The sequence below is a fragment of the Larimichthys crocea genome, chromosome XVI, assembly GCF_000972845.2.
Source record: "Larimichthys crocea isolate SSNF chromosome XVI, L_crocea_2.0, whole genome shotgun sequence".
NCBI classification, from domain to species: Eukaryota; Metazoa; Chordata; class Actinopteri; family Sciaenidae; genus Larimichthys; species Larimichthys crocea.
In genome coordinates, this window is record NC_040026.1 from 3,552,236 (window position 1) to 3,566,009 (window position 13,774).

At 44.8% G+C, this 13,774-nt stretch overlaps 2 protein-coding genes across 6 annotated transcripts in view; one reads left to right on the plus strand and one right to left on the minus strand.

Annotated features, from left to right (window-relative positions):
* The first annotated feature begins 1,400 nt into the window (after positions 1 to 1,400).
* Positions 1,401 to 12,182, plus strand: si:dkey-94l16.4 (transcription factor 20). Of its 5 annotated transcripts, none has more exons than XM_027289310.1 (6): positions 1,401 to 1,484; positions 2,700 to 5,272; positions 6,839 to 6,932; positions 7,313 to 7,365; positions 7,460 to 7,531; positions 10,441 to 12,182. In XM_027289310.1, the coding sequence occupies exons 2-5, from the start codon at positions 2,705 to 2,707 to the stop codon at positions 7,505 to 7,507; spliced, it is 2,763 nt and encodes a 920-aa protein (XP_027145111.1). In that variant the 5' UTR covers positions 1,401 to 1,484; positions 2,700 to 2,704; the 3' UTR covers positions 7,508 to 7,531; positions 10,441 to 12,182. The 5 variants fall into 5 exon arrangements, with proteins under 5 accessions (XP_027145111.1, XP_010739769.2, XP_027145109.1 ...); XM_010741467.3 differs by having other exon boundaries at positions 1,403 to 1,629; XM_027289308.1 differs by lacking the exon at positions 1,401 to 1,484 and adding an exon at positions 1,658 to 1,761.
* Positions 11,036 to 13,774, minus strand: part of wu:fj29h11 (uncharacterized) — a 68,001-nt gene continuing 65,262 nt past the window's right edge. The window contains exon 41 of the mRNA XM_027289307.1: positions 11,036 to 12,428. Coding sequence (XP_027145108.1) covers positions 12,322 to 12,428 — 107 coding nt within the window. The 3' untranslated portion in view covers positions 11,036 to 12,321. The remainder of the gene's footprint in view (positions 12,429 to 13,774) is intronic.

Sequence of the window (13,774 nt, forward strand, 5' to 3'; positions counted from 1 at the left end):
GTTTGCCCCCTTCCTGATTTCTTTTTTTTTTTTTTTTTGCATGTTTGTCACACTTAAATGTTTCAGACCATCAAACAAATTTAAATATTAGACAAAGATAACCCAAGTAAATATAAAATTCAGTTTTTAAATGATGATTTCATTTATTAAGAGAAAAAAGCTATCCAGACCTACCTGGCACTTTGTGAAAAAGTAATTGCCCCCCTTGTTAAATCATAAACTAACTGTGATAAAACAATTTTTTTGAAAGATGAGATCAATTACACTGTCCACACCCAGGCCTGATCACTGCCAGACCTGTTGAATCCAGAAATCACTTCAATAGAACCTGTTTGAGTGAAGTGAAGTAGGCTGAGAGATCTCAAACAGCAACACATCACGCTGTGATCTCAAAAAGTTCAACAAAAGATGAAAAAACAAAATCATTGACAACTGTCAGTCTGGAAAGAGTTATAGAGCTATTTCTAAAGCTTTGGGACTCCAGCGAACCATGATGAGAGCCATTATCCACTAATGGAGAAACCCAAGAGCGTTTGACCTTGATCACAAACTGAAGGCCGGATGATCTCCTTCAGGATTTTCTGGTAGAGACCAAAATTCATAGTTCCATCAGTTACTGCAAGTCCTTCAGGTCCTGAAGCAGCAGAGCAGCCCCAGACCATCACCCTACCACCACCATGTTTAACTGTTGGTATGATGCTCTTTTTATGAAATGCTGTATTAGTTTTCCACCAGATGTAACAGGATGCACACCTTCCAAAATTTTCAATTTTACAGAGTGAAACCGGACACATGGAGTTTGAAAAAACATGGTTATTTTATTGTCTAGTGAAATTATATTGGGTTGCATTGTGGGAAGTGTAGGATCTATTTTGGGGGATGGGCCTACAGTAAGGATCTGAAGTACCTGAACTCTTCTTTCTGTTCTGTCATTTCTCTCATAAGTGCTTTCATTGTTTTAGTATGAGTAGTATGAAAATAACCTAAAATATTTCTCGAGGGTCAATAAGTTGTTTGGAACAGGTCCCAGCACTTTGTTCCCACAATGCTCTCTGTTTCACAGCTCGGTGACAACTGGTCCACTGCTGGCCGATTTCACTCGTCAAGTTACCCACAGTTAGACAGCGCCCAGCTGAAAGAAATGCCCGATTATTATGTCACCTCGATGAAAAAACAACCCCGGTCTTTCTGGTCCTGTGTTAGCTGTCTGAAGCTCTCACAGGCTGCATGCAACAGTTGGATGAACGGCACATAAATGTGACCGAATTGAACTGTATTCATGCTAACACTCAGAAGGACGTTGTGTTTGGTTCATTAGTGTATGGTTTAGTTGTATTTTTGTTCGTAATGTGTCAATTACAAGAAAGAAAAACACCGAGGCGCACCGCTTATTGTTTTATTGTGAAAGGGGGCAGCCGGAAGTTTGAGGGTCCACTCTAAACAACTTGACACTGCGCTGTCAGAGTAGTGTGTTCCTGGAAAGTGTGAGGATCTTTATTTAATTTGGGGCTTTCTCTATCTGATGTCTTTATTGGGATTCCTCAGAGTAGATGGGTTGTTGAAAGACATGCCGGGTGGGACAAATCCTTAACTGGACGTTTAAAAGACGCTACGATCTCTCCCGTCCGGGTAAGTTTTGTTGAGCAGCACGGCGCAGCGCATTACCTCCGCTCTGCCTTTGTTTCATCCAGCCGGGCCTTGCCCCGATGCGTATCGCCGTCCTCTCTAAAGGAGAGAACGTGTTGCCAAACTCCATGAAAAGTAACCAGCAATTTAATAACACCGTGCTTATCGCTGCACTCTGCACTCCAGTAGAAAGCAAAGTATACTTTTTTGAATCATTCGGGTACACTCTTTAATTCGGAATACAAGTAATATAGCGTAGCACATTATTTTAAAGGAGATTCAACATTTTACAAACGGTTTGGCCGTTGTTGCAACAAAGTTACCAAGAGTCACACCAGGCGATAACCAACAATGTGGAGCACTGAGCTTTAAAAGTTGACCTTTTATCCACACAGTGAAGTTTTTCAAAGGGGCAGACCTCGCCGAAATTGAAAACAGTCGTTATATATCATTAGAAGTTAAAATGTCACGGTCTGTATCGTGCGGTTTTCTCCATTTATTACAAACCGCGTAAAGCTGTGAGATATTGGATGCAGTCCGGCGTACGGGAGGTTACCGGAGCTAAGCCGGGCCTAGCTCACGTTAGCTGCGGCTAGGCTAAGCTAACCGCCGTTAGCAACCCTGACCTGTCAAAATGCTGGTTTAAAAAAGTCAGCCGGTTGCCTGGAAAGATATTATCCACTGAACCTAAAAACTTGATACTATAAATACTCAACAATATAAAAATAAATTGGAAAAAAGCCAAAACGTAAATTGTCAGTTAACCTATGTTCTCCAACGTTAATGAAAATCGGGCACATCAGTAGCTCCTGACAACGGTCTGACTGACGCTCAGGGTTCGTGTTTTAACTTTCTGCTCGACCTCTTAACTAAAATTAAACTTTAAGAAGGTATTAAATAACTCAGAGGGATGTAGTTCAGTGGTCCAAAGTAGTTCAACTTTAACCTCAAGTTCCCTGAAAGGAGCAAATGTGCTCTGGTTAGATAAAGAGCCGTGAAGATATGAGTGAATAACTTCTGCAGCAGCACTCATGAGTTACACCATTTTCTTTTCTCCTCTTCGTCCGTTGTAGTTGTTATGGAGCAGCCACCTGGGAGCGTAGATGATCTGCAGCCGCAAGACCTCTCCGCCTCCAGCATCCCCAACGTGATCGACCTGACCAGGAAAGGCGAGGAATGTGTCCTCAACCCCACGTCCCTCGATGCCCTGCGGATGGTCAAGAGCCCCGGCTGGTACCCAAACTCTGAGACTGGCAACCCCGGATTACCCTTCTCGGAGACGGGCTCCTCGGACATCACACTCCAATCAGGGGATCAAATTCAACCAGACAATGCCTTCTCCCGCACTACAGTCACCCTCTCCTACGTGAGCAGGTCTCGCGTCTTCCCCACTCCCCGAGACCCCCTGTCTCGGCACTCTTCTCTGTGCGGCGTGCCGCCCATTAGCAAGTTTTCCCTCCACCCTCCTTGTGACTCAGATGAAGGGCTAGGGGAGACCGGCTATGTGCTCAACCAGCATTACTCGGAGCAGGTTGACGGGCCTGTGGACCTCGCCACTCAGACAGAACTTTTTCAGTCTCAGGCTCAGGTGGGACCAGAGGGCGATGGGGGAGTGTGTCTAACACAGGAGCCCCATGAAGTCAATGGTGGAGTCATTTCCAGAGGTGGGGACGTGGATGAGTTTGTGCAAAGCCAAGGGGAACATGGACTTTCTCGGGAAAACAGTAAGGGCTTGGAGAACGGTCAGGGCGACAGCTGGTCGAGTTCAGGAGTGTGTGCCGAATCCTCCCCGGAAACACTCACCCCTGCCACAGGGGAGGACGAGGAGACGGGGGACCCTGAGGTGCTCTTTGTCATGTCCAAGAAAGCGGACCCAGTGGTTGTCCCAGACAGCGTGGGTTCTAGAGACCTGAGTTCACTGAGCCGGGAGTACGTGAGTCCTCTGGAGGACCCCGTCTCCCCCTCCGCTACCTCACAGGACGACGTGGAGGATGTGTTCGTCCTGCCTCAGGCCTCCAGCTCACCCAGCGGCGACAACTCTTATCTAGAGACAACTGATGAGGTTGCGTGGGACGGCGTGAGCACAGAGGGGGCCATTCAGCCGGCCTCTGGCACCAGCGACAGCACCACGAGGTTAGATTCAAGGCATGAAAATAAGCAGCCTGTCCGGACACGGAAGGCGGCGTTGGAACCTTTGATTGACTTAACAGATGACGTTTGTGCGTTGGATGTTTCGGAAAACAAACCCAAGACTGTCGTTCCTCACATGAACGGGAATGCCAAGGCACTACAGAGAACTTTAAAAGAAAAGAAACTGCCAGCGCGTTTGGGCAGAGGGACGCGGTTAGAGGCCATAGTTATGAACATAAATTCAAGCAGGTATAAAGTGTCAGGATGCATACGCACCAATAAGAAGGCTTCCCAGTCGACAGCTAGTGATTCTAAGTTAGTGGGTGCTAAAAGGAATGACACCCTGTCGTCGGGGAAAAGGACAAACAGAGCGAAAGCAGTGAAACAAAAAGCAATTCCAGTGAGGAGGGGTAAAACGAATAACACTGACAGCTGCAAAGACTCTACCTCTGATTCTGAAATCAATAAAAAGTCACATAGCAGCACACCTCCAGGAAGCCCGCAGTTTGTCGGGCTTAAAAAGTCGAAGAAGGAGCCAGAGCAGCTTTCTCGCCCTGACTCCTCGGTGGAAGTTCATGTAGAGAGATTTTCCCCACCACCGCCAACACCACCACCTTCGAAATCTCCGAAGGAAAGCCGAGGCAAATCCAAAAGTAAGGCTACAGGTAGCAAAACATCTCCCACTGCCAAGACAAAGAGGGCTCGCACTCCCAAGAGCAGGCGAAAGAAACGCAAGCAGAGCCAGTCTTCTTCCATGTTCTCCCCCAAGGAGCCGGAGATCAAACTGAGGTACGTCAACTACAAGGAGGAGAAAAGGGACCTGAGGTTGGACAGTTTCTCCCCGTTCATCCGCGTAGAGCGCCAGCAGTCTTCGCCATCACTGTGTACTGTAATCAACTACCCCGAGGAGGAGAGGACGCAACACAAGAAGGGCCAGCAGCAGCAGACTCACCCGGGTGGCTTTATTTCTGCGGTCGTACCCAGCACTTCCTGTCTGCAGCTGGGCCGGGTGTCCATGCACAGCCAACACCAGCGCTCTCTGGTCTGCTGCCTGTGTGGGCTGTCAGCCAATGCCATGGACCTGGGGGACCTCCACGGCCCCTATTACCCTGAAGGATACCAGCCAAGCACCAAAACACCAGCCAGCTCGTCGGGCCTCAAAGCGGACGGAGAGGACTTTAGCGACTCGGACTCTTCGGCCTGTAGTGTCAGAGGCAGGGGAGGGAAACGTGCCATCATGCCACGGCCTCCCAGGCCAGGAGGCCGGCTCAATGAGAAGGGCCTTCCCGAGTGCCAGAGGTGGTCCGGTGACGGCACCAGCAGCCCCGCAGCTAAACGTGCTCGGTCAGGTGTTGGCTCCGCCGACGTGGAGGACTGGTACAGCCCCCCTGTGCTGCCTCTGGAGCTCTGCGAATACTGGCTCCACGAAGACTGCGGCATCTGGTCTGCAGGCGTGTTCCTCGTGAAGGGCAAAGTGTATGGACTGGAGGAGGCCGTGAAGGTGGCCCAGGAGACGGTAAATGTGCACCTCACGTCTGAATATCGTTACACAGTACCACATGGAGATGATGGAGCTGAAAATGAACAAAACATTGACGCTAACGCATTAATAGTCTGTCTGTTTATGTATTGTTTTCCAGGACTCTAGGATACTAATAGATTTCAGATGTTATCAAACCAAAGCATGAAGAACTGACAATTATGTCAGACAGAAAAAGATTAGAAGCAACTGCAACTCTGAGACGTGATTTGTACAATATGACAAATTTAGCATTGCTTCAGGGTGACGCTTCCTCTTCAAAGGTGTCTGCAATTATACTGCCTGACTTTCGATCCCTCTCAGCCTGTTCTTCAATTTCTGCACACGTTTTCAGAGCCAACTCCTTTTTTTCACTCATTATTCCCGTTGGAAACCGTAGTTTAACATAAATGAAAGTGCATTGTGTATTTATATATGCAAGCACCTGTTATCGTGGGATCAAAGTTCCATTTTAGTTCACATGATGCCAGCTGAGCAGTCTCAATGAGAACCGAGGAACACTGGGAGATGTGGTTGAGGGTAAAAATGTAGTGCAGAAAAGATTTCTCTTTCTGCTGGAGCTCAACCTAAACAAGACAGAAGAGAAATCAGTAAATATTCATATGTGAGAAGCTAGAATCAGTTGGTTTCTGGGCAAAAAAAGTGACTTAAATGATCATTAAAATAGTTGCAGATGAACTTGACGATCAGCTGATCATTCAGTTTCTTCAAGCGTCCAGAGCTCAGTCCGCCACCACCCATCTCTATTTTCCAACGTCCTCATCCTAAAATGTCAGCACACGAAATATTTAATGATGTAGCCTGTCAGGCAAAACGTCAGAACATTTGCCAGATTCACGATCCCAGCAGGGATAACGTGTCAGTAATAATGAATACTTCAGGCTCCTCGGGCCGAGCTGCTTACTTACTCATCTTTTCCCTTTTGCTTTGGTCACCGCAGAGCGTGCCACATGTAGCCCGACGCCACATACGTGACCAAAATTCAGTTAAAGGTTTTTCCGATTTAACGTCACCGACTCCCGTTATTGATGACAAATATGTTCTGAAGCTCCTGAAGGAAAATCTGCGCTTCTGCACAAATCTGATCACTCGTGAGGTTTATTGGTTCATTTCTCATTTAAGAGGAGACAGCAATTATAAATGTTATAAGTAACACGCGTCAAAGTCCAAATAAGGCATAAGCACTTGCACTAAGCGTGTCAATATATCTGAACATGTTTGAACCATGCACAGTTCGCTTCATTAGAATGACTGTGGGACGTTTGTGTGCGGTGCTGATAAATGACGACCTTGAGGAAGTCATAGTGTGTCTGCATGAATTTAATTAGCTAACATCGAGCACATAGAAGTGCCTGATTGCTGCTTGATTCCCAGAAAGACCTTGAAGGGGCCTCCCTGCTGTGCAGCAGTTCAACCACACATTTACAGTAAACACCCTGAAAGCGCCCCCCTTTCTTTATGTTTATAAGTGCAAACATGTTTCATGTTGCGTGTACTGTTTCTGTGTCTTCATTTCACCTTTTTACCGGCTCTGTATTACAGATGTGTTCGGCGTGCCGTGACCCAGGCGCTACCCTGGGCTGCTTCTTCAAAGGGTGTCCCAACAAGTACCACTACAGGTGTGCTCTGGAGTCAGGTGAGTGCTGCTCTCTGCCCTCCGTCTCCACACATCACCAGGGGAACAAAGTACAGTCGCTTATCCTCACCCTGGGTTTGTCTTTAATCTTAAAGGGTCGGCTCACGCAGTTTATTTTCATTCATATGCAACCATAGTTTTAGTTTCACGCGTCTCTGCTTAACATTGTACCTGTTAAAGTATTATATCAAAGGCGCCCACGACCGGTGCTTTGTGTGAGTGTGTCTGAGTTCATGTGTATTGGTCTGCAAATAGCTCTTTTGAGAAGCACGCTTGGCTGTTAGCACTTCCACAGAGCCTGAACTTGCACGTGTGGGCGGTTGAACCCTTTTGGATGAATCAGTGTGGCATCTTCAACTCCTGTTCTCTTCTTGTTCTAGCAGACTGTGTACTCATTGAAGAAAACTTCTCCATGAAATGTAAAAAGCACAAGGTGAGAAGAACACTTTAAAAAGCACAGAGGTGTTTCTGCTGTTTTGAAAGATGGAACTAAATATGAACTTTTCTGATTCCTCACCCGTCCACAGAACAAGACATTCAAAGCCCCTCCAGGGACCCGATGGGACGACAGGTGACGAAGTTAGCAGACACCTTGTGAGGTGAGTAAATCCCAACATCTTCTGCAGCTCTGGAAAGAAGTTTCCAAGTTTGAGGAAATGATCGCCAGAAAAGTAGCATATAAACCTGGACACGAGGGCCTGATGTAAGACATTAAAGAGTTGCATCATGGGAAGTGTAGGAGGAGAAAAGCAAAAGTCAAGTGGTGAAAATGTTATTCAGGAGGCAGCTCACTGAGGAATGATGGTTTAATAATTCTGCAGAAACACCAACCACCTTCAACCGGTTTTGACGCTTACAGTTGCACCGTTATCGTGCATGTGACACCTGCAGTCACTTGTGGTAAATGTGGTTTAATAAGAACTCTGGGGCCAGACTGTCGCCTGCAGCTCATCTAACTTCAGTCAGTAATCTTCAGCTCTCTGTAGCTGCTCCCTGACATATTTACGACTGATCTGCTGTCCAAAAATAATGCCCAAAATGACCGTTGTCTTGTTTTGTAGATGCATTTTTGAGTGACAAACGCATTGACTTTCCTGTTAAGTCAACTTCTGTCTCACCAGTTAAACACTTTTAGTATAAAGCTGCAGGAGGGAGGACATGTTCACTTTGGATTAGCAATAACTCGCATTTTTTCTTAGAATAAACGTACCCGGCTGGACTTAATCGAGGAGTCGGCTGTTTTGCCGGTAGCCGGTGCTTAGAGAAAACTGCAGTGGCTGATAAATATTTTAATAATGCAGACATTCTGAGGAAGGCGCTCTGCTATCAGTCTTAGGCGCTTGGCTCTGATGAGCAACTGGTTCACCTGTTGCCAAAACAGGAAGAAAATGTTTTTTTGTTTTTGTTTTTTTTTAATCAGTGAAACATACAACGGTACGCTTCCTGCGATTGGTTCAAATAAAGCACTCCACTCGCTTTGTCCACTCGCTTTGTCCTCTCTAGAGTTTGGGTCCGGCATTCACACCAACCCAAACAAACCACACCACGGGGGTAAACACTGCAGTGTTCGGTTCAACAGGACTGAATAAGACCACTGTGAACCTGCAAGTGCAATACTAAATCGCTGAACTACTCCACTTATTTATCAAGTGAAGGTCCAAACGTTAGCTGGTCCATCCACATATAGGTTTTATTGCCCGAATGATTAATCCATTAATAGCGTAACAGCTTCAATGTCAATATGTAAATGAGAATCGTCTCCCTGACTCCCCCCTTAACCCTGCCGTGATTTCTTTTTTCCCTACAAACTTATTTTATACTTCTTCCAGAGAAACACACTGCTAACTAGTAAAGGACTGATTTATTAAAGAGAAGGTAAATCAGGTTTTTACGTCCTAACTCTTGCTGATTCAACTTTTCATTAAAAACTGAACGAGCCCACAGAGTCCATGCCAGCAGCTCTGTACAACTACTTAGACACAGCAGTGACATTAGCATTGCAGCTGACAATGCTAGAGTAAGCAGGTATAATGTTCACTATGTTAGTGTAGCTGATGGGCATGACATCAGTTTTACATGTATTTGGCAAGCGGCAACCTCCATGACTGTGAAAGTGAAGCCATCTTCACAGCACAAATGAACCAATTGGCAACCGTCAGTGCTGGAAAATGAAGCCACTGTGGAAGTCCTAAGTGTCATTCCTCGAGCGGCTGCTTGACAGGCTGCAGAAGTGAGTCAACCTCCATAAGCCTGTTGAAATGTCCAGCTTCACAGCAGAAATCAACATGTTTACAGCCTGGTTCAGGCAACAGTTTTGGTCTCCATAGCTAATTTACCCATTTATGACAACTGTACTGAGGGTGAATTTATATACAACTCACCTGTTCAAAATATATTAAGGAATTAAGAGCATGACAGGTGCTGCTACAGATAGCTTGAAGAAGAAGATAGACTTTATTAAATTCTTTTTCACCCTTATTTACATGCATTTTAACCCCAAAAACACATACAGTACAAGTACAAGGCTCATAGACATGCACACACAAGTGTGGAGAGAGATGGTGGAGTTATGGGCAGCCCCCCTGAGAAGCGCCCAGCGAGCAGTTAGGGGGATTCGGTGCCTTGCTCAAGGGCACCTCAGCAGTGCCCAGGAGGTGAACTGGCACCTCTCCAGCTACCAGCCGGTAGCTTTTGGTCCATGCTGGACTTGAACCGGCCATTCTCTGGTTTCCAAGCCAAGTCTCTATGGACTGAGCTACTGCCGCCCTTGTTTGAGCACCCAGGTGTCATTCAGCCTGCCTCAGGCTGGCTGATGATCCATGTCTTTGCCCATTTATAGATTAACCAGGGGGCAGAAGAGGCCACCTTGGTGGTGGCAGATTTTGAGCTTCAAAACAGCGCTTGGAAACCTATGGGTGATGTCACGGATGCGCTGTCCATTCTTTTTACTGTGACTGAGCATAACCAGGCATAATGTTCACTATGTTAGTGTAGCATGTCAGCATGCTTACATTTGCTAATTGGCACTAAATACAAAGTACAACTAAGGCTGATGGGAATGTGTAAACCAAATAAAAAATGACCTGGGATAGAGCAGTGTTTTCAAAATGGGAAACGAGTGTGTGCTACGCATGTACTGGATGTATTGCAGTTACATCCAGTAACTACTATTTGTTTTCTACACTGCTCTGTTCAGCTCTGATGCTGTCCCTCTCCCCTCACTCTTGGAAAAAGCAGTTGTCTGGTGGTTACCGCCAGAAGTTCAGCATGGTGAAGTGTGGGTAGAGCAAATGCTCTGTCCTATTGCATTCAGTGACATTTTGATCTGCACCCATTGATGATGCCGGCCTACAAAACTTTGTCATAAAATATTCTTCCAGAGTTAGCAGCTTAACACGTCACTACAAGTTTCTAATGAATAGTCACCCATGCCCTTGAATACAGAGCAGGTACCTTTTTTTTCCATAAATTCATCAGTCTGAAATATGTTTTTTCTTTATTTTTCCAGAAATTCACCTGCAACATCCTGCAGGGGCTCTACTATCCCCTTTTTGCTAGTAACCATGGCAACTGCAGACCGGGGGTTCTTCTGACTGACAGCTAGCACCCGTAAACCTTAACTTCACCCTCTGCTCTTCAACTGCACTGTTAACCCCTCCTCGACACTGACGTGACCGGAGGAGCCCGGTCACCGTAAACCCCCCCTGCCCAGGTCGTCATCAGACAGTGAGACCTGCAGGCCGGGGAGGAGATCAGCTTCTCATTAAGTAACATGCTGAGTTTGTGTTATCACTTTGTAGTTATTTATATGAATTTTTTTCCTGGATGAAATAATAACAATCAAAGATATTTAATTTTTCTTTTTTTTTAAGATTTTGTAAGTATTTGATTATATTTGGTTTATTTATTCCTGGAGTTTTCTTAACGGTTTCTTTAGCAGATGTCAAAGATGTTCGATTGTGTTTTTCTTTTTTTTAAGTTATTCTAAAGCAGTTCAGTGTTTGAAATATCAAACCAGTCAGTGAGACGCTGGTTTTTATTAAAATATGGGACAGAGGAAAGGGCTGGACGGTCGAGATATGACACTCGCGGAACAAGGTACCTTTTTTTTTTTTTTCCTCGGATCAGAACACATGGCGTTAACCTTTTAGTTTGACAGCGAGCGGTGCAAAAGTCTGAAGTTCCACCCAGGTGACACTGACTGAATGTTGAGCTAAGTTGAAGGGCACTGAACAGCGTGTGTTTGAATGTATTCTCCCCTCCATGTGTGTGTGAGGGAGTTTTTGCAGGAAGCACTTTGGAGAGGCTCTGAACACGCGTGCTCCGGCTGCAGTATTACCTTCTTCAGCGTCCTCCTCCTTTTCCTCCTCCTCCTCTTCCTCTTCCTCCTCCTTCCTCCCCCCTCTATTTTGTCATTTGCTTCAGGCTTCACTCGTGTGGTTCTCTGAGGTTCACATGTCATCTGTGCGACACAGCTAACATCAGGATGAGACCATGTGATTTTTTTTTTTTTTTTTTTTTTTTGGCTTAAAGCACTTTGACCTTTTTAAACGTGCCCATGTTGTGTTTGTCTGTGTGGCCCTTGAATCAGCTGGTATCTTAACTGAATCTGATTTGTTGAGAACCTGTTGGGGTGGTGGGTGGGGGGTTCCTTTCAATGCAAGTCATCTGTTTACTTGGACCTCTCATCGTTTGGAGCTCCAATCGTTTCTTTCCATTCAGTTCCGTCCTCTGGACTTAGAGGACCACTCGATTTCACCAGTGTCACTAAAGTTTGAGGAGGATGTGTGTTTTCTATGCTGACATCTTTGGTTTACATCCATCTTAATTACAACAGGCCAGGCTAGTATTAAGACTCCTGACATTTTTTTTCTCTTAACTTTGTGGGCCTAAATTGGTGAATCTCCACCAGAACCTTCTCTGAAGGGGAAAAAAAGCCTTATCTGACACACAAGAGGTAAACCCAGTTCTTCATATTCTCACTAGCTTTTGGTGCAATGACAAATCAGTGATGTACATCACCTTCCTTTGGACATCCTGATGACTGAAGGCAGCTCGCGTGCACTTTCCTGCTGCTGCACACTTTTGTTACTGATTAAAACCCGGGCCGATTCCTAACCAACCCTCCGACCACGCAGGTATGCACTGACTCTCTGGGACTCGTGTGAAACAGTGTAGTGAGATTAGCTCCCAGCATATTAGTATCTGTTCAATCAGGTGACGAGGTCAGGGGCTTCAGCCTGTTTGTTTCTAGAGGTTTTAAAAATAAAAAAAAAAGTCTGTGTGGTCAGTGTCAGTGTGACATCTCTATGTAGTTTTGCATAGCACCAGTAGGGGCAGTGTTGTGCTGTCTGAGATCAGTGTGTGAGGTCCATTAAAGACTCCATGTTCAGATATCCACACAGAGGCAGCTGAAGGCTCGTCTGCTCAGCGTCTCACCAGCCACACACACACACACACACACACACACACACACACACACACACACACACACACCTTCTTATCCTGGAACACCACGTTTAATTTGTGCCATCCTTATGTTTTGTGTTTTCTGTTCTGTTGCAGTGATTTTTTTTTTTTTTCTTTTCTTTTTGAGAAGGTGCGAGCCTGAAATGTTCACTGTTTTTTTCTATTACAGGAAGTTGTTTGCATTGTACCAAATACAGTTTTTGGAATATGTTTTATTCTTCCAAAATGTTTGGATTTTTAGAAAATCTTTTGTCCGTGTGTTTAATCTCAGGGCTGAATCTCAGATATTCTAATGATTTGAATTTTTATTTTGTGAAATGTTGTTTTTGTTTTTGCTCATTGTGTGTTAACCCCACATTGACTGGAGCAATGATACATGTAGCAGGATGTGGTTATCTCCTCAGATGTAAAAGCCTTCTGTCCTGGTACACACTACTCATCACATTCCAACAGCCTCCTCCATGTGTCCGTCAGTGCTGTGGTGTTTTTTTTAGGTTGAACATGGGATTAGGACTGCCAACTCGCGTCACTTTTTTCATGGTCTTTTTATTTTATGGCAACTTTTTTGTACCATCTTGGTCACCTCTTGGAGCATCAGAGGTCATGTAATTGTCAAAAATAAATATTTTGTTCAACGTTGTGGTTTTTCTATAAGATTTGTGTTTTTGGATTTCCATTCAAATATTTTGTAGCCGTTTCTGTCTTCAAATGAAGACCTCCAAAATGAGCCATATTAAATGAAACCTGAAAATAAATGGTTCTACATGAATGAGCTAATTAATTGCTAAATTGTGACAGCTTATTAGAACTCAGTTAATTTATTCATTTTGTAATACATATATTTAAAGGTACACTAGGTAATATGTTTTAGCAGTGGGTTAAATGGGTGTATATAAGGTGAAGCACACAGAGCAGACATCTTAACTTTATTATAGGAGAAGTTCAGGTGTTACTAATAACATTAACAATGGCTCCATTGAAGCCAGGTGTCCCATGATGTGACACCATCTGTTCATTTAATTATTTACACCTCCTCTGTGACATGTCAGAATGTCTTCTGTTAAAACAAGCCTGTTATCACTCATGTCTGCAGTCCTCTCAGTACTACAGAACAATCTAGTGTTTTCAGCTTGTTTTAGTTTTCAGACACACAACCTAAGGCTGCTATAATAAATATTACTATTTTGACAAATGGACCACATGTTTTTTGTATGTGAAAGGGATGAACCTAAAGATCAACTCTGCAGTCACTTCAGATCTGTGGAACAATTACAATAAACCTTATTTACAGCAGCAGCAAAAAAATATTAATGAACAGCTAGCTGATGAATAAAGTGCATTCAGCAGCTAGCATTAAAGAGGTCCTTCAGGGG